This window comes from Phytophthora ramorum (assembly GCF_020800215.1).
Source record: "Phytophthora ramorum isolate Pr-102 chromosome Unknown Phyram_PR-102_s0001, whole genome shotgun sequence".
Taxonomy (NCBI): domain Eukaryota; phylum Oomycota; class Peronosporomycetes; order Peronosporales; family Peronosporaceae; genus Phytophthora; species Phytophthora ramorum.
The window spans coordinates 5,223,382-5,242,489 of NW_027150647.1; the positions used below are offsets into that span (position 1 = coordinate 5,223,382).

At 57.1% G+C, this 19,108-nt stretch overlaps 6 protein-coding genes across 6 annotated transcripts; 3 read left to right on the forward strand and 3 right to left on the reverse strand.

Moving 5' to 3' along the window:
* Positions 1 to 1,425: 1,425 nt before the first annotated feature.
* On the forward strand, positions 1,426 to 2,742 carry KRP23_1348 (Zinc finger protein CONSTANS-LIKE 3; the record flags this gene model as incomplete). Its single annotated transcript, XM_067884089.1, has 2 exons — positions 1,426 to 1,810; positions 1,928 to 2,742. The coding sequence occupies 2 exons, from the start codon at positions 1,426 to 1,428 to the stop codon at positions 2,740 to 2,742; spliced, it is 1,200 nt and encodes a 399-aa protein (XP_067751921.1).
* A 1,129-nt stretch (positions 2,743 to 3,871) lies between these two features.
* On the forward strand, positions 3,872 to 5,276 carry KRP23_1349 (RNA exonuclease 4; the record flags this gene model as incomplete). The annotated part of the gene is made up of 4 exons (XM_067884100.1): positions 3,872 to 4,348; positions 4,407 to 4,453; positions 4,512 to 4,634; positions 4,715 to 5,276. The coding sequence occupies 4 exons, from the start codon at positions 3,872 to 3,874 to the stop codon at positions 5,274 to 5,276; spliced, it is 1,209 nt and encodes a 402-aa protein (XP_067751922.1).
* Positions 5,277 to 5,567: 291 nt separating this feature from the next.
* KRP23_1350 (Leucine-rich repeat protein soc-2-like protein) lies at positions 5,568 to 10,345 on the reverse strand (the record flags this gene model as incomplete). Its single annotated transcript, XM_067884111.1, has 3 exons — positions 5,568 to 8,619; positions 8,689 to 8,849; positions 8,915 to 10,345. 3 exons carry the CDS (start codon positions 10,343 to 10,345, stop codon positions 5,568 to 5,570), a joined length of 4,644 nt encoding a protein of 1,547 aa, XP_067751923.1.
* Positions 10,346 to 10,597: 252 nt separating this feature from the next.
* On the forward strand, positions 10,598 to 13,077 carry KRP23_1351 (Serine/threonine-protein kinase Nek1; the record flags this gene model as incomplete). Its single annotated transcript, XM_067884125.1, has 2 exons — positions 10,598 to 12,070; positions 12,151 to 13,077. 2 exons carry the CDS (start codon positions 10,598 to 10,600, stop codon positions 13,075 to 13,077), a joined length of 2,400 nt encoding a protein of 799 aa, XP_067751924.1.
* A 317-nt stretch (positions 13,078 to 13,394) lies between these two features.
* KRP23_1352 (Cyclin-Y) lies at positions 13,395 to 15,836 on the reverse strand (the record flags this gene model as incomplete). The annotated part of the gene is made up of 1 exon (XM_067884138.1): positions 13,395 to 15,836. The coding sequence occupies one exon, from the start codon at positions 15,834 to 15,836 to the stop codon at positions 13,395 to 13,397; it is 2,442 nt and encodes an 813-aa protein (XP_067751925.1).
* A 1,478-nt stretch (positions 15,837 to 17,314) lies between these two features.
* On the reverse strand, positions 17,315 to 18,622 carry KRP23_1353 (Inactive glycoside hydrolase XLP1; the record flags this gene model as incomplete). Its single annotated transcript, XM_067884150.1, has 1 exon — positions 17,315 to 18,622. The coding sequence occupies one exon, from the start codon at positions 18,620 to 18,622 to the stop codon at positions 17,315 to 17,317; it is 1,308 nt and encodes a 435-aa protein (XP_067751926.1).
* Positions 18,623 to 19,108: the final 486 nt, after the last annotated feature.

Consider the following 19,108-nt stretch of genomic DNA (forward strand, 5'->3'; position numbering starts at 1 on the left):
ATGATGGCCGGGCAGCCCATCACCGGGCTTTCCGTCGGTGCTTTTTCGGAAACAATCTGCTTTTTTTGCAGTGCTTGACTGGCGGTGAGCCCTTCTCCGTCTCGTTTCACCCCAGCAGCGCAAACGACTCGATTGCGCCTGCTCCTTGCGGGTTGCACCCGAGCCCGCCCGACGAGTGCAAGTTGACGAGGCCGACGCTCGCTCGTCCAATCTTCAGTTTCTCCGGCGTACGGTGTACATACAAAAGTGCTTTTCACGAGTGCTCAAGATATCAGACCACGGTCTCCGCAATGGGGCCCTTGCATAGTGTTGTGTGTCGGCACCGCCGGCTGTCAAACATTTCTCTGCCGACGCGGATACAAATGCAATGAGGTCGGCCGGCACAACCACCGCGACAAGCTCTCAGCAGCACCGGCAGCCCGGTCCGGCAGTGGTCACGCGCGAGCGGGTTCGTGGGCTGCGAAAGCCGGGGCGCGGGGCCCATAAGGGCGGCGATGGCCGCTCTCGCGTCGCCAGTTGCCTTCCCGCCCTGACGCCGAGCGTCGGAAATTCAGACCAGCATGGAGCACTGCCATCATACATGCAGAGCAGCAGGCCTGCCACTGGCGCTCTCTTTTAGCTCATTTGCGCGTGAGTTAAACGACCAGCGGCATCGCCCACCGGGATGAAGGAAGGCCAAGCTGGACGTGGTCGGCAGTCGGACCACCAGAGCGGGCCCCGTTGTTTGCTTGCTTGCGAAGGGTTTCACTTTTTCGAATTAGGACCACACGCCCGCTCTACGCGCAAATTTGCCTCCCGTTAAAGTAAATCTTACCACCCGTCCGACCTTGTCCAAATACAAAGACAAAGTTCAGAGTCGCTTTTTATGGGTAAGGCGAGTAACGAACGGAACTTAGTCGGGAGGGCGTCTGTTGAACTTCAGCCGGCATCATCCGGTGAAACCGTTTTCGTACGGTTGCGAGATTTAGTTTTGTCCAATCATCGATTGGGATCCTCTTTTCAGCCAATCGGGTAGCGGATCCGCCGGCTTGCTTTTTATATCTGTTCTTTTGCCAAAGATGTGCTTTTTTCCGCGAGCCTCCCGGCCAGCAGTCCATTTTGAAATCCTCTGCGGCAAGAGAACTCGGCTCCGAGCGCGACAAGCTACTTGCAGTGGGCGAGCGGCTACGTGATCAAGCAGCCGACGATCTTCCATCTCTCTCGTTCTCCACCGTGCTCTTCTCCCACCTTCGCGCGCTGCGTTTGCATTTGCATTGCAACTCTTCCTCGCTCGAGCACCACTGAACGGCGTCAACTGGAGACAGCGACGCTTCACGACTAGCTAGAAGACGCTGTCGGCTTGGTGTTGGACCACTGCCACCCACTGTTGCTCCTGTTTGGGTCGACCCGTCGTCCCAGTTTAGGATCCACTCTAAAAAGATCGCAATGATGCTGAGCCCCATCGAGGAGAGCAAGCCGGCCATGTGCGTGTCCCCCCAGGAGAAGCTCGCGCAACGCAACAAGCGCTCGCATGCAGCGGGTGTACTGACCGCCGCCAGTGACGCCAAGAAGGCGCGGCTGGACGACATGTTCAAGAACGAGTTCGAGCTCGATCTGGACGGCTGGATCAGCGACGACTACCTGCGCGCCATGGACTTCGACGACCGCCTGAACCAGGACATCGATTGGGTCGTACACGACGAGGTAGACCTGTCGCTCAGCATGGACGACCACTCGACGAGCGACGACGTCAACGACTTTGGCTTCGGGCCGTCGTTCCTGCGCGGCGGCTTGACCTTCGAGGACCCGGCGGAGATGGCTTCGACCTTCGGTTAGTTCCTTGCTCTTTCTGTTTGTTGTTGCACCTTGCAATGCGAACCGAAACCGACACAGCTGAGACGAACGCGTGCTCATCCTTTGCCGTTTGATGCGTTGATTGCGCCCACAGTTGATCCGGCCTACATCCGCTTGGAGTCAAGCAACACCAAGGACGCCGAGAAGCTCCTCATGAGCTTCGACACCATGAACTTCAAGATCCCGTCGCCGACCTGCACGTCCAGCAAGAAGCGCAGCAGCATCTTCTCGGACAAGGACGCGAAGCAAGCGGACGCCAAGACCGCGGCTGCTACAGATGCGTCCGCGACCTCTTCGTCGGCTCAGGTGGCTGCGAACTCGGCTGCTGCTGAAGAGCTGCGCAAGGAGCAGGCGCGCGTGTCTGCAGCAAGCAGCGCGACGGCTTCGCTGTCGATCAGTGCACCAACGGACTCGCTCCTCAGCGTCCTCAACGTAGGCTCGCCGACCTCGAACTCGACGGAGAAAAAGATCGGATCGTACAGCCCCGCGGCGCGCAAGCTGCGCCTTCAGAAGTTCCACGAGAAGCGCAAAAACCGCACCTGGAAGAAGAGCATCAAGTATGACTGCAGGAAGAAGCTGGCCGACGACCGTCCTCGGATCAAGGGTCGCTTTGTGCGCGTGCTGGAGAACGCCGGCGACTCGAAACCTGCCACGGCGTCTCGCAGTCCCTCGTCACCGCCGAGCTGTGCGTCCGCTGGGTATGCGTCTCCGACGTCTCCCACCGGCGCAATGGCTCCGCCAATGATGGCTCCGAAGGCTGTCGTGCCCCGAGTGGCATCGTGTGCATCGACTCTGGCCTCGGGTGTGAAGCAAACCTCCGCTTCTTCGGTGACCAAGCCCTCGCCCGTAGCAGCGCCGGCAACAAGTGCAGCAGCACTACCGTTTGCGCGCATGATCGCGAGTGTGTGACGTGCCCCGCGGCAGTTGTATAGGGGTTGCCGAGCGCGAGGGAGGAGCCTGATGTATTACAAGCTTCGCAATGGAGGCGAGACTAAGTATGATATGATAGTGTAGACAAAGCTGGTTTTGGCGCAATGTGGCCGAAGCTGAAGACATCGCGGACGAAAGAAATATACCAATCGCAGAGGTGAAAACACACCACGCCTGCTGACCGCATCGAGCGGTCAGCAGCTAACGCGTGTGCAATGGTCCCGGGCGGCATCAACTGCAGCAGCAACAGATCGGCCGCCAGGAACGCAAGACCACCAGAACGCACAGCGACGTGAGCCATGTCGAGTCGGTGGCGGTGCAAATCGACACGCTCGACGCTGCACGACACGCACAGACCACCGGAAATATTGTTGATCGAGTCGAGCATTGCGCTTAGGCAAAGCGGCTTTGCAGAGACTTTGCCGAGTTCGGTAGAGGCTCGACACTTGCTTGAAGCCAAAAAAGCACTTTCGACAGAGGCGACGTGGCAGCCAAAAAACACCTTTTTTCAGGTGGCCATCATCATAGACACGCGGCTCCGGGAAAAGCACTTTATTCGGTCCGACTATCCAACGGTTGGTCACCGATCTTCCCGCACATGATTTCTGAAGAAAGCGCTTTTTGGCGAAGTGTGCACCACACAATCTGTGACGTGGCGACAAACTCGAAGCTGATCTTGCTCTGTTCACTGCAGCGCCGTCGTTCGCGACTCACAGCTCAGCGTGATCTCCGCCAGACTTCGCACTTGTGATAGAGCATGACAGAAGTTCTCGCTCGCTCGCAGCGGGAGCAAGCGCTTGCAACGATATCCCTACGCTGTAGTTAACGGTAACAAAGTGCAGGATCGGAGTAACGACACCTTCATCCAGTCCTTACAACTGCAGTACCCGCTCTCCAAGTCCTGCGCTTCAACATCACCTGCTCAACCGCTCAGCCGTCTCAAAACCCAGAACCAAATGCCCCCACCACCTGCCAGCACCAAGACCCCCCTCATGGCGCTCCCTCTGCATGTCAAACTGCCCCAAAACTCCAACTTTTCGCTATCGCCTCCTTAACCAATCACACTCCGTCTTTCGGAGACTTGACCACGCACTTGCCATCCGTCGCCATGGCCTGCCGCTTCTTCCAGTCGCCCCAGGGCTGCTTCCGGGGCGCGTCCTGCACCTTCCGCCACGACGCCTCCAGCGCCGACCTGCCGCTGAGCGCCGCCAACCCGTACGCGAACGGGGCCATCCCCAGCTCCCACCCGCCGCGTCCCTGCCGCTTCTTCTCGTCCGAAAGCGGTTGTCGCAATGGCAGCAACTGCCCGTTCGTGCACGCGGCCATTGACCCAATCGACGACGCGCCTGAGTTCGCAGGCTACGAGGAAACGAGCGCGCCCCCGCTGCCCCACGAGTTCCCAGTGGCGGTCAATGGCGCCGTGTTCTACAACCACGTGGGACTTGCCCCGCCAACGGACACGGACAATTCAGGGGACGAAAGCGCAGCTGGCCCCAAGAGGAAGCTGCAGATCCAGGCCAACCCGCAGAAGAAGGAGACGATCAGCGAGATTCTACCGGTGTTGACTCGGGACATTGAAGGACCGGTACGGGGACGAGGTTCCAAGAGGGGGGTGGGTGGGGTACTAATGCTTTTTATTTTAGTTTTATGCTATAGACGTCGAGTGCGTCGCTACGGGGAGCGGTACCAAGTAAGTGACGAACTTTTTGGATTGGGGAATGATGATTGACTTTTTTTGGTGCTGGTAGTGACCGTGATGTGGCGCGGATTGCCGTGGTGGACGAGGACGAGGAGGTGGTGTTCGACCAGTACGTCAAGCCCACGAAGCCCATTGTGAGCTACCTCACACAGCTCACGGGCATCACAGAAGAGTGAGTAGATGGTTGTACAGTAGTTTTTAGGTTGTTGCAGGTGGGGTGAACACTCACTCGCTGTTGTTTTGCCTTGAAAGCAACCTAAAAGAGGCACCTGGCCTAGATGAGGCGCTGGTTCGGCTGAAGGCTATCCTGCCGGTTGAAAGTGTCATCGTGGGGCAGTCTATTAAGAAGGACCTGGAGTGGCTGACGCTGCAAAAGCCGACGGACTACAAAGGGGAGTTCGATGTCGCTGACCTCTTCCGACTGCCCATGCAACTGACGAACGGAGTGGTGCGCTATCGCTACTTTTCCCTGCGGCACGTGGCCAAGTATCTACTTGGACACGACATCCAGGAGGCGGACCACGACCCAGTCATTGACGCTCGGTATGCGATGAAAGTGTTCAAGAAGTTTCGCTACCTGCACGAAAACCCGGGCCGGCGTGACGCGGTGTTGCAGACGTTACTTAAGACACCGCGTACACCTTCATTCGCAGAGCGGTACCCGGTGATCGATGGCGTCTCTATGCGTGCACCACGGAAGCGAAGTACATCACCGTCAATCCGAAACGCCAATCGAGTTGCTGCTGAACAAGCTCAGCACGCTACCAATGGGGGAGGCTACTATCAGCAGGGACAGCAGCCGTTGTATTTGTGAGAATACCATCAAGTGGATCAATTCAAGCATGTCAATCGAACCTCAATTTGAAGCAGTGCAGCTTCAAGCCCCGTGTCTAGGTGGATGGTGTTGGAGAAGGAGTGGAGCAGAAATTGGCAACCGGTCTTCATGCTGGGTGTCGGCGTTTGTCTGCTGGCTTCGTGTTCGTAAGGCTGTGTATCGAGTTGAATTCCTGACCCACGCTTGTATTCGAAATAGATGTTTCGAGCCTCGTTTTGTCTTGTCAAGCTCAGGTCCTCACTTGTCCTCAGTGTGTTGTGTGTCTGTGCGTTATAGGTCGCTGTCCTCCGATTCGTGTGGCTTACCGTCTTCGTCGTCATCGGAGCTGATGTCGTCGAGATCATCCGCCGCTTCCTCGGCTTCCAAGGCCGCCATGGCGGCAGCTCGTGCTGCATCAGCGATCGCAGCGCTCTCCTCGTCTTCATCTTCGTCATCCTCTTCATCCTGTCCAGTGTCTTGGAGATCACGTGCCATATTCGAGACCAAGTCAGCATATCCGTCGAAGGACACGTCGCTCACCTCGCTGTTGTCGTCGCTTGCCACCGCGTCGTCATCGTCTTCATTCTCGTCGTTCTCTTCGCCGCTGGGGTTTGCTGTCTCGGTGGCAGCTTTGCCTTTGGAGTCAGGTTTGAGCACACTTTTCGGTCCGCTATCTGGTGCTGCCCCAGCCCCCTCCTCATCGACCCCGCCTTGCTTGTGCCGCAGAATTTCCCGCTGGTAGCGTGTGAAGGCGCGTCCGTCGATGCCATCCCATGGACGGCGCCAGCCCATGGCAAGGGCTTTATCGCGTTGCTGTCGTACAAGATGCTGTCGCACTGTGGCGCCAACTTTTTCAAGCAAGACGCGCTCCACTTCTTCTCGAAATGCCGCGTGGCCTTGACCAAGCCTCGCCTTCCCTCGCTCAAGTTCCTCCGTGTCTTCTCGAACGCGAGTCTCGGCGAATTCCAGTTTCTCGCGCTTGGCAACCCGCGCTTTCAACTCTCCGAGCGTCTCGGCTCTCTTCAAAGGGACCTCCTCGCCGGGCTTTTTGGACTTCGCCGCTTTCTGAGTGGCACGCTCCATCGTTCTCGCCAACTTCTCTTCGCGGTCATGAGCTTTCGCAAGGGGTTGCAACTTGGCACGATGACGCTTGAGCTGCTTCTTCATTGCTCGAAGGTGCGCGCGCAGAGCTTCCTTCGCGATTCGAACCTCCTTCTGGAATCGCTTCTCGCCGTCAGGTGTCTCGAGGAATGCGCGGATCTGGGGGAGAAGTGCATCTTGCGCTTCGCGTAGCCTTCGTTCATCAAGTTCCCGTCGCGCGACCTCCTCGTCGGTGTACAGTACGCGGACCATTGTCCAGCCTGGTTGCTCGCAGGGATCGTGCATTTTCCCAAAGCGCAGCAGCTCATCGCAAGCACAGCGCATGGGGACGTTGGAGTGAACTACTCCGACCGGACCATAGTGACCAACATACTGGTCCAGCGCACGTTCGACGTCACGCAACGTGCGTTTGTTTTCGATGAATGGTTCTGGCGGAAACCCACGCTGTGTCCTGGTTTCGATGACTCGCAAGATGCTCGGAAGCTCTTTGCCCGGACTTGGTGGGGGTCGAACGGTTTCATCGGCAGCTTTGTACTCGTCAGGGAAGAGCACGGCACCGCGTATCATGTAGACGCTGACCTGTTCCCCTCGTCGTCCCCAAGGCCGCAGCATATCGTACCGAAAATCTGTCTTGTCGGCCCAGCGCTTCTCTCGAATGTGTGTGAGCAACTCGAGGAGCTCTTCCAGGATAGTACGGTGATGGCGTTGGGCCAGCTCGAAATGCGTATTCAGCAGCAACTCATGGAAAATGTCGGCGCCGCGGCGAAATTGCGGCCCTGCACCGAGAGGTGGAGGTGGAAGATAAAAGGCGCCGTTCACGTAGCGGTCGACAGCTCGGTCAAAGGCTACGAGATGCTTCGAAGTCAGGAAGGGAAGACTTGTCAACGGCACCCCTGGAGGAAGTAGACGACGCATGATCGGCTTGTCGAAAGCTTCGCGGTCGAAGACAAGTCCCAGAGCACTCAGTAGAGCTGCAAGTTCTTCCACACGCTCTTCGCGTTTGTGCAGGTACAAGCGGATGGCTGTCGCCCCAAGACGCATCACTTCGGCAGGAGGAGAGCGGAACGGGTTGCCGTCGCTCTCTACAATCTCCAGTTCCGGTAGTGCAGCTCCAAAGCTCATGGGCAACCGCTCGAGGCGATTGCTTTGCATTTCGAGCCGCTGCAGTGTTGCACCTAGCAGAAGCACTGCCGGTGGGAATTCTTGTAGCATGTTGCCAGCAAACGTTAGTTCGCGGATGGGCGGAGGTTTTCCTCCGTCGGAGACCCCCACGCCACCTAATGACATCGGCAGCTCCGTGAGTCGATTCCCACTCAGACGCAACACCTGAAGCTGAGGTAGCTGCGAGAAGTCCACGTCATCGAGTGCTTCAAGACGATTGAAAGACAGGTCCAGTCGTTCCAGTGAGCGCAGTGCAGCTAGTGCTGGTGGTCCGTTTACTAGCTGGTTGTGCGCGAGCTGCAGGTCTACCAAACTGTTCGCTAGTCCGACCAGTGAGTCTGGTAATGATGCGATGACGTTGTGGCTGGCACGAAGAATTTGGAGCTTCCCGCAGTTTGCAAACGTGTCTGGCAGAGCCTCCAGTCGATTGTAGCGCAGATCCAGCGACTCCAAGCTAGCAGCGATGCCCAGCGTTGGCTTGGTACTATCCGCAATCGAGCCGAAAACTTCAGGCGCGATAGAACGGATCTCGTTCTGGCGCAGTTGCAACAAGCGAAGCTTGGTAAATGCTCCGAAACCTGCGGGCAGAACATTGAAGTTCTGTCCTGAGAGTCGTAGCTCACACAAGTCGGATAGTGCCGTGAAGAAGACGCGAGGGATCTCAGGGACCTCGATCCCGCGCCAGTGCATTGACAACGTGTGGGTTTCTTGCGCAATTTCCACGGCGCGAGCGAATTCACGGTTCACATGCAAGTCGGTGCTCCAGCATGCAGCACCAATGCCTATCAGTCGAACTCGTGGCTCTGGAGGACGTGATCCGCCATGCTTTTCGCACTCAATCTGGTGTTCCAGCTGCCATCGAACTTCGGCCAGGTTTCCGGTGCGCAGAGTCTCAGCGGCGAAGCCAGCACTTACCAGTGATGCATTGCCCGAGAGCCTCAACGTAACAATTCTCCGCAAGGCTAGGAATGAGCGTGGGAGCTTTTCCAGAGCATTTGCACTTGCGTCAAGCACACGAAGCTGCTGCAGGTCGCCCAAAGCCTCCGGTAGTTCTCGCAATCGATTGAGCTTCACGTCTACTCTACAAAAGCACAAACACACAAGTTTGATGAGTACTTTCATGGTCACACGTTGACAATGGATGGCCTACTCTGTGAGACTCGCTAACTTCGCAAAGGATGGAGGAAGTGCTGCCAGTCCATTCATGCCCAGCTTGACAGTCTCAAGTGCAGTAAGGCCGTACAACACGTCTGGAAGAGCCAGGATCTTGTTGTTCTCGGCTTCCAGTCGCTTGAGGCGTTTGAGCTTTCCCTGAACACGCACAGTCAAGTCAGCTTCCCTGTTGCGAAACTACGGCCACTTCAACAAGGTCTTACAATGGATGGTGGCAAGTCTAGCAGCTCGTTGCCTGACAGAACGAGGTAGCGCAGGTGGTCCACTCCATCCCAGCGATCGAGTGCAGGCGGAAGCGTTGAAAAGCTTTCGCCGGTGCAGTGGTTCACGAATTGCAAGGCTGTTGAAGTGTCTGCGGGACCAGGCAAGACAATCTCCCAACCATCCGGATAGCGCTCTAACAGCGCGCGAGTGTCTTGCTTTGGTTGAGTCTGATTGCCAGACAATTGAAGCTTGGGAACGCGCACTTGAAAGCATTTGGGCTTAGTACGGCTCACGCGCTTGGACTGCAAGTGGTAGTACACGACTTCGTGCGTCGCTGGGTCCTCCTCGACGCGCCACTGCTTGCGAGCAACGTTATTTTCTTCCTCTGTGGGCTCAGTGTTCGCGCCTTCTTCATCTTCTGGATGAGCTGCAGCGCTCCGTCGAATCAATTGTGGCCTTGTTGCAAGCGACACGAGTCGATTGCCAGCGAGCGTCAGCGTCTGCAATTTGTTCAGCGCTGCAAGTCCACAGGGCAGCAATTGAAAGTGGTTGTAGCTCAGGTCCAGCGTGACGAGGCGGTTTAGTGCATGCAAGTTTTGGATATCTTGCAATCGGTTGCGGCTCGCGTCTAGCGTCTCCAGCGTGGTTGGTAGTTCAACGGGGAGTGCATCGAGCTGGTTACCCGACACGTTCAACACACGAAGGTGTCGCAGCTCACCTAGTGCACGAAATGGTAGTCGCGCCAATGCGTTCTCCTTGTAAACCAACGTCTCGACTTCTGGAAACGCACGGACGAAGCTCTCGGGGAGCTCACGCAGCGCATTACGGGATACATTGACCGTTCGGATGGAGCGAGCAAGCTGCATGAGAAGCGTCGTGAACACGGCAGCTCGAGGAATATGCACAAGCTCTAGGGATTTCAGGTCAAGCTCTTGTGAGCCGTACGACCGGCGAACCGCAGCTCGGACCTGCGTGCTAAGCTGCTCACGGTGTGCAGCCTCTCGCAATTTCTTGTTGGTGGGTGGCTTGGTCGGCGATGCGTCGTTCGCTATGGCTTTTACCTGCGCGCGCTGTCGCTCGATGCGTACGCTCATTGTGTTGAGGGTTGGTACGCCACAGGTGGCGAGTCTCGTTTCGGCGAAGTTCGCCGTAAACTTGCGGCCTTGTTGCTCCCGCACAAACGCTTCTTCTTGTGCAATCTGCAGCTGGCGATGTCTCTCGTTGAGTGTCGTGATGGTGGTTCTAGCTGCGCGATAGCTTTTTCCAGCAGCTTCGTACTCTCGGTTCATATCCAGATGCGGTGGTTTGCGCTGGAACCCTTGGCTGCCTCCACCGCGCTTCACGATGGGGGTCGTACCGCCCTTAAAGAGGAATCCATCACCATTGTCCTCGGCACTCAACGCGTGTGGATAACAACCAGCCATCGACATCGGTGAATCCGTGACTAGTGCAGGAACATTGTACTTTTTGGCTACTGAGCTCGAAGAGGAATCCATGGTTTACTCGCCGTCACCTCGTGTCATTCAGAAGCCGAGGTGCAGCGTGGTCGCGCAGCTTCATCGGGATGGGAATGGAAGTACGCATGGGATACTGCAGACCCAAGTTTTCCTCTATTTTTGCAGTTCTGCTCAATCTCTTGTTGGACTTTCAGCACTTTCAAGCTAACCTGGTGCCTTCCATTCATGGACAAGTACGTGAAGGTGCGCAAAATCGGCCAAGGCAGCTTCGGCTGTGCGTACTTGGCAACTCGCAAGGCTGCGGATTCGAATGAGCACCTCAAGAAGCAGGAGTTCGTGATCAAGGAGGTCATTTTGGACCCTCGTGACCAAGCCAATGCCCAACGGGAAGCTCGACTGCTAGCAGCGCTGGACCACCCGAACATTATTGCTTGCAAAGAGAGCTTCGTGGTGCAGCCGTCAACTCCAAACGCCGCCTTTCTGGGCCACTACCAGCAGCGCCCGACGGTGTTGTGCATCGTGACCGAGTTTGCAGACGGTGGCGACTTGAGCCACGAGTTAGCGCGGCGCTCTAGTCGTCGCGCGTTTTTCGATCCGGATGAATTACTGGGGCTGTTTGTACAGGTCTGCTTGGCTCTGAAGCACCTCCACGACCGCAAGATTCTCCATCGTGACGTGAAGCCGGCCAACATCTTCCTTACCAAATCGGGAGTCGTGAAGCTCGGAGATTTGGGTGTTGCTACGGTGCTGAGTCATACATTGGCCTGCGCGCAGACTTCCATTGGCACACCGTACTACACGGCACCTGAAATTTGCCTTGGTAAGCGCTACAACGCCAAGGCTGACGTGTGGAGTCTCGGGTGTGTTCTGTTCGAGATGGTCTCCTTCATACACGCCTTTGAGGGTCGAAGCCAACGTCAGCTCTTTGATAATATCGTACGTGGGGTGACTCCGCAGCTTCCGGCATGTGGAAGTTTAAGCAGCATCAAGCGCGAGTTGCAGACTTTAGTGGACGATATGCTACACAAGGAGCCACGTGCACGTCCTAGTGTGAACCAACTCATCCGACGGCCTCTGGTGCTGGCGCGTATTCAAAGCTTCTTGTCGGCCCGAGCGTTGGCCTCCGAGTTGAATCACACCGTACTCCATGGAGAAAATGTGTTTCGCAAGAAAACGATGGGAGAGGACAAGGCTCCACCGATCGCTCTTCCAGCTCAACACATTCGCCGCGCGGAGTTTGTAACCAGGACTCCCGCTTTGAAGGCGGCCATCAGACCACCACCTCGTCAACCCCAGCAAAAGTTACGAAGAACTCCACCTCACGTCCGGAACGGGAAAGCAAGAGTTGGGTCTCTACTAGCTGCTAGTCGAAAACCTCGAGGGCTTCCTCATGGTGCTCTCAAACGCAGTCGACCCCTTCCGAAGCGAGTTCAACCAGCTCGAGTGCCTGCTAGAGTTCCTGCTAATAACGTGAACATCGCCAAGCAGCGTGCAGCACCTACGCGAGCTAAACGACCCGAAGCATTTGTGTCGGCACAGGCAAAAGCCAAGTTGAAAGCCCAGCTCAAAATGAATCAGGACGCTGCTGCCGCTGTTGCAGCGCTCCCAGACCCACCAAGCCCACCGACAATGGTAGAACAGGCAAGAGCGAGACCTCCCGGCAAAATCTCGGAACGCGTTGCGGCGTTCAATACGAAGGTACGCGACTGCAATGTATTGAGTTTCGCCTGGGCTATCTGTATGTACTAACCCCCATCAATGTGTCGTGTGCCAAGCAGTGGGCAGCCCAACGAGAGCAGCTTGTACCACCCCCGCCTCCTGCTAAAGTAATTGCCAAGAAGATTGATGTCTCCAAGAAGCCGAAGCAATCTGCGCGAGCGTACCCGAAGCCGGTAGTCATTGGTGTTGAGGGGAAGACTCTCAGCACACCGCCACCTCCAGCTCCAGTAGGCATCCGTCGTCAACAAGCAAAGCAAAAAACTCCATCACCAGCGCCGAAACCGCGCGGCCCCGCAGTCCGTGACAGTCAGCCATCACTTCGCGAACACAGACTTGAGTTCCAGCGAAAGAAACAGGTAGAGTTAGCATCTGCTGGTGCAAAACAATCGCCAAAGGCGTCTCCGCTAGACGACCCGATTATCCTCGTCCAGCAGCTATCAGATTTCAAGCATCCGTCCACCCAAAAGCAGGTTGCAGTACTGCCTCCTCCAGCTCCAACGACTTTGACGTCTTCGTTACCGGAATTTGCTGACAAGGATGCTGGTGTCGTAGAGCTAGCAAGCGATTCGATGAACGACGACGAAGAAGAAGACCACGAGCTGACATCCTTGCCACTGATGGCAAATCTTGAGTTCGAGCGTATGGTGCTTCAGCTGAAAAGCGTCGTTGAGTCGGACATGACACCCAGCGATGACGAGAACGACGATGAGGACGAGCAGCCAGAGCCGCTGTTCGATCCAAACACACCTCCGCCGCCGTACTCGCCACCCACCACGACCCCATTTTCGTTGGAGACACTTAGCATCTCGGTGTTGGAAGACCCAGCGTTCCGTCTTGCACTTCAAAAACGTCTTCTGCAGCACAAGTCAAACGGAATAGCGTCACTTGATACCGAACAAGGTAACGAAGCCGAGCAGTTAGTTGTGGACCCAGCTCAGCAAGCAACACTCACCTGGATGCACACCTACATCTCCTCACTCACGTAGCCTGGCAGAGCGCTATGGAAAGAGACTCATAACTCGAACGACAATTCCAAACATTTGGCTTTTTTCTGGTACTTACAGTAGCATCCAGCTTTCGTCACTCAACACATTCAATTCTTTCTCTGCATCTTGAGGTCGCTTGCTTCGTCTCACGAATCCTCCTCCAAGAAGTTCTTCCAACAGCTACAAGGCACTGCACGAATCACTACACTCACCATCAAATAAAAAGACACACCATCGCCACTTCTCTCCTTGCCGCACTCTTGATTCCGCTTTCTTCATTGGCACGTTGGCGGCATGGACAGTTCATCCCACGTCGTTCACTGCTTCAGCATGCTGTTCGTCGACAAGCGGTGCATTGACGACCCAAGCGAGCTGCCCCCTGCAACGCGCATCTGCATGTGCACAAGCTGCTCCAGGCTTGCGGCAGGCGAAGCCTTCGTTGATTTGGACCGAGCTCCGTGGACCGCCGAACGACCTGCGTTGGCACCAGCCTGCATACTCTCAGTAGCCGACGTGGACGTAATCGTCACGCTGCGGCGGCGCGGCACCGGCATCAACTTCGAACGCTCCTGGTATTCCTCCGATAGCACCTGCATCTTGCGCGCGCCGTCCAGGTTCAGCGGCGCACTCTCGTCGAAGGCTTCCAACAAACCCATTGTGGCGCACATGGAGCGCAGGTGGAAGTAGTACTTGGCGTACGACACGGCCGACACACGGACATTGTACTCCACGGCACTAAGGTACACGAGCTCCAGCTCGTTGATCTGCTTGAGCGAGAGCTCGGGCCAAATCTTGGAAAAGTCGGCGTTGGTCATGCTCAGGTCGTCCCACACCTTCGAGGCCATCACCATGGAGCAGAACACCAAGCGACGCCAGTTCTCTCCGCGCAGTTGCAAGAAGCCGCTCGTGGCTTTCAGGAGACGCTCCACGTACACGAGGCTCATGATAATGCACTCCGACTCCATTTGAGCTCGGGAAAACACGTGCTTGATGAACGAGCCGATTTCAGACAGAGTGGGGACAACATCCAGGATAACATCTTCGTCCTCCACATCAACAAAGGTAGACGCTTCAGCATCCAATTCATCCGCAATGGACGCCAACGTTTTGCGATCACGAGCTGTCACAAACACGTCAAAGCGCGGGTCCGAGCGAATCGGCTCCTCCATAGCCTCCATCATGTGCGCGCGCAACACAGTGGCCACACACTGGATCGTGGCAGCTTGATCGGGCGCGTTCATCGTACCCATACGCAGATAAATGGAGTTGGTACTGTTGGACCGGCGTCGCTGCGCACGTGGCTTGTCAACGCGGGCCGCACCCTTGTGTCCAGGACTCTTAGCGTTCATCAGAGCTGACGCCGAACTGCCTCTTCCTGCTGCTGCCACTCCCGGGGCTTGTAGCGAAGGTCGCCCTTTGCCATTAGCCGCTCTCACAGCACGAGCGTAAGCCTCCAAATCTGAGGCTCGCGGCACCAAAGCAGCCAGTCGAACACGCTCCTGGATAGGCGACGGCACTCCGAGACCGGTAGGAGCATTGGCGCCGACCTCGTCCACATCCAAACCATCGCTTCCTTTGCGGAACGAAGTCATCACTGGTGTCTCGTACGACGACAGCGTCCTGAACAGCGAAGGACGCTTCTTGCCAGGGTCCTCCGAGTCGCGGTCCATGGCTTCAGGCTCCTGCTGAGGCTGGTTCTCCCCTGGGCTCAGATAGGGCACACCCATTCCCTCGGGCGTTGTAGGCAGCGAGCGCGTAGCATTCAGGATCAGCTGGCGCGCAGATCCGGGCAACGACCGACCCGACCCACTCGTGTACGAGTTGAGGCTGCTGCGTGCACTGCCACAGCTCGCAGTACTGGCCGACGATCGGCACGTCGGCGACATCTCGTGGGGCTTGTGGACCGCGTCAGGCGTGCTGTGGCTCGAGTTGGACGTCTCGCTGTCGCGCGTATAGTAGCCGTCCCGCAGCTTGAGCCGAATGTTGTTCTCCATGACGGAGAAGAACTGGCGCTTCTCGCGCGTCTCGGCCGCGACCAGCTCGGCCGGTTTCTTCCACGTCGTCTCGCGCGTGATCGGGTGGTAGTAGTACGGCTTCTTGGACTTGGGGTCCACGGCCACGCGCCACGCCACCGGGTCCGCCGGTACCGACGTGCGAACCGGAGCCTGGTTACGAGAAACCGGCACCGACGTACAAACCGGAGCTGGAGTGCGGGCAGACGAGCGCACACCAACCGAATTGTTACTGCGACTCAGAGGCTCCACACTGCTGGTCATCGAGCGATTGCGACTGCCATTCCGGCTCTGGTTGTTTGCAGCATTGGCGGGCCTGCCGCTCCTGCAGTTCCCTGTGAAGTTCCCTGTCTTGCTGTTGCTGCGGCTTTCCTCGGTCGGCTTCTGGTGGCTGCGGTGTCGATTGCGCCGCACGTCGAAGGGCAGGTCGTCCTGACTCATGGCGATCATGGCCGGGCGTCCTGCGAGGTCCTCCTCCCTGTCCATCTCGGTCCTATGCGGTCTCTGGTTCTGATTCAGAGTCGGGTTACTCCGCTGTCTCGAAGACGACGCCACTCGCGGCTTCATGGACTGCTGGGGGTACCCTGTGGCGTAACCTGCGTAACCCTGCATCTGCATCCTGCTCAGTCCTGCGTCATCCTGGCTGGCGGGCAGCGCGGCTTGGCTTCTGCCGCGGGTGTGGCGACGCTGCGCGGGACCGGAAGTCGTCGTCATGTTCATCCGCAGAGGCGACGCCACGCTGTTCATTTAGGGCTCCAAAACTGGGCGGTTTTGTCCGAAATAAACCGAGAAACGAAAGCACCGCGCGCTCTTATCTTGCGGTCGGTTCTGCCGGGGGCTGGTTACTGCCTTGGTTACTGCTGGTGTCGTGCTTCCTCCCACTCGCTCGCGTCTCGGGAGAAGAAGCCGCTGTGAGTGATTGGCCGGGTGTCCTAAATGTCGCGTTTAGGGTCCAAAATCGCCCTAGGCCTGACCTTTCCCCGGTCAAATCGAAACCGCACCGAATTTGTGCCGACATTCTACTGGGCATACTGGTGTTACTGACTGTATAGTTTTAGAGATACACCTAATCACCTGCCATATCAAATGTTTATCAATTTTTAAAAATTAGGGCCAAACTCGGCAGAGCTACCCTGTCAGAACGCAAGCCCTGCCAAACTCGGCTGATTAGTGGATCCCTAAGAAGCCACTCACTGTACTGGTAAGTGAATTCTTGAATCCGGCAGAGTGGCAAAGGCAACGGCGCGGACCAAGTTTTGCGGGTCGGCGCGAGCCAATTCTCGCGCAGGCCACGTAAAAGCGAGAGGCTTGGTTGGGCGCACAACCTTGAGCCTGCTCTGGTCACCCATCCCGAACTCGGTCTTGACGAAGCCAATTGTCGACTTTCTCGCCAGGATTCTCGTCACAGCGGAAAACAGCGGGCCGCAGGGAAGCCTTGGGCACCGAGGCGATTGGCGCGAGCGAGCCCCGACAGATCGAGTCAGTGTGTGTAACCCCACCTCAGCCACGGGCTCCGCTCGTCACGCACGAGCGGTGGCTGCCAGGCAAGCCACCCGAGAGATAGGAACAGCTTTGCGCCTCGGTGGCTAGTACGTGGACTTCGAAGTATCAATGGTAGCCTATGCCGCCACCAGGTCCGAACTGGGCGGCCACTGCGAGATCAAAAAGATCTGGTGGCATCCTCCCAGCAAAGCCTCACCCAGCTTGGGGATCTCGCGCCATTTTGCAGCCGTGGCACCTTGCGCTACACACGTGAAGGTGCTCCAGCTGGTCCAAATGACCGTACCGATTATCGCGGTTACTGCGGCAAGCAAGCAGGTGTGCGTGTGCCTTGGTTCGCCGCCTTGGCATCATTAGTTCCATGTCTGATCTGTCGTCACATAGCTGACACTACGACGTGATCTACTTGTCGACCACCGAGACAAAGTGATCAAAGCGAGGTTCTTGTCTGGCGTTGCGCGAGGCTTGCTTCAGCCGAGGTTTCCTCCGCGATCGGCACAATTAATAGGGAGACCTGTTGAGTTTTTACAGGAAGGAAGCGTGCTCTCTTGGCTGCTGGGTGAGCTTGCACTGCATCTACTCAAGCTTAGCACCGGTCAGGTCGGAAGGAGTGTCCGCAAAATGCATCAGAACTTGACATTCAACATTAGAGAACGCTCACACAAACACTACTGCATGCACTCTAAGCTTGGCGTCGCTGCAGCTTATTGGCATGGAGATCACAATTACTCGCGACGGACGCGGCGAGTAGTGCACTTCAGGCCGGAGGCGGGGGTGCTCGGTGCAGTGGTGGACTCTGCCTGGCCGGTGAACGAACCCGTGCTGGATGTGGAAGGAGTCTCCTCGCTCGAGGACGAAGTGCTAGACGTGGAAGGCGCAGTAGTCATAGACGGCGTGCTCACGTCGCTCGAAGCAGAGGTGGTGGTCTCATCGCCCGAAGAAGAGGTGGTGGTCTCACCCGAAGACGAGGCGGGGGCCTCTTCACTCGAGCCCGTGCTGGACGTAGCAGGGGTCTGCTCGCTGGACGAGCCCGTAGAAGGGGTCTCTGCGCTTGATCCCGTGCCGGACGTAGCAGGGGTCTGCTCGCTGGACGAGCCCGTGGAACTTCCACTGGAAGGGGTCTCTGCGCTTGAGCCCGTGCTAGAGGTAGAAGGAGTTTGCTCACTGGATGAACCCGTGGAAGGTGTCTCTGCGCTTGAACCCGTGCTTGAGGTGGAGGGGGCAGTCGTGGTCTGGGTCGACGAGCTGCTGTCGCTCGATTGCGCAGTCGTAGACGAACCCGTAGACGAACCCGTAGTGCCACTGGCGCCACCAGTGTTGACGACCGCCGAGTACTTGGACACGGTCAAGGTGACGTCGTCGCCGAGGAACGGCTCCGTACCACACTCAACCTTGATCAAGAACTGGCTGGTCTTGAAGCTTTGGCTCTTAGCCAGGTAGTTGAAGAACTCCATGAGGTCACCTTCAAAGTTCTCGACCTGCTTGGGGGCGACAAACGAGTACACCATCATCTGTCCGTTGGGGCCGCTGTAGACGCTCCACTCGTTGCCCGCGATGGTGGTCGTGTCGATGGGCTTGCCGGTGCTCGAGATCGGGCCGGCGCCGCCGATGGCAGCCAGCCAAATCATGATCTCGAACTCCTTCTCGCCGTCGGCGGTGGAGCTAGTGAACAGATCGTAGGCGACATCAGCCACGACGGTGCCGCTGTACTTGACCGTGTACTGCATAGTCGACGGGATGGACTTGACGCTGGTGAGCGGCACGGGGTCGAACTCGAGCGCGGCGTTGGGGTAAGACTTGACCTTCGCTTCGCCGCCCTGGTACGACCAGTTCGTGTGCCAGGAGATGGTGTCGCCCGAGCCACTGGTCAGGCCCGTGCACTGCTTGGCCGTCGTGGCATCTGCTTTTCCCCACATATTGTTGTAGATAATGTAGTCTCCCGAGGTCGTCTGTCCCCACTGGTCGCAGAAGTCCGCGGCGTTGGCCGCCGACATGGCCGCAGCAGCCAGAGCAGCAGCGAACGACGTCTTCATGCTTATCGAGTTGTGGCGATTGGAATTGAGGGCTCGCGGCAAATCGGTGAATGGTGAATGGCGAGTGGCGCGCTCTGTCCGATTGCAGCGCTGGTCAACAACACCAGCGTGGCTCCTTTGAACCGAAACGTTGCTGTCCGTGAGTTTGTGCCAGCAATTGTCCGCTCGTACGCATCCGATGCTGTTTCCTGCACGGCAGATGGGATCTCTTGATTTGGTTGTGCTGGCGTTATTATGAATACCTGCGGCGGGGAATAATCATGCTTCTGCTCAGCGAAGAGCATGTAAAGGAGCAACCGCATTCAAAAGGCAAGGCACGCGAACTGAAGCTTATCAAACGTGGACTAAACTCACTTTCTTTGCCTTAGCAGAAATGTTCCTCTTCGGCAGCGCTGTTGTAGCTTCAGCGTTGACTCAGCACAACGCCCCGCGTTGTGCGATCTCGGAAGTTGCCGTGTCAGTACTGTACGCGAAGCTACTACGGAA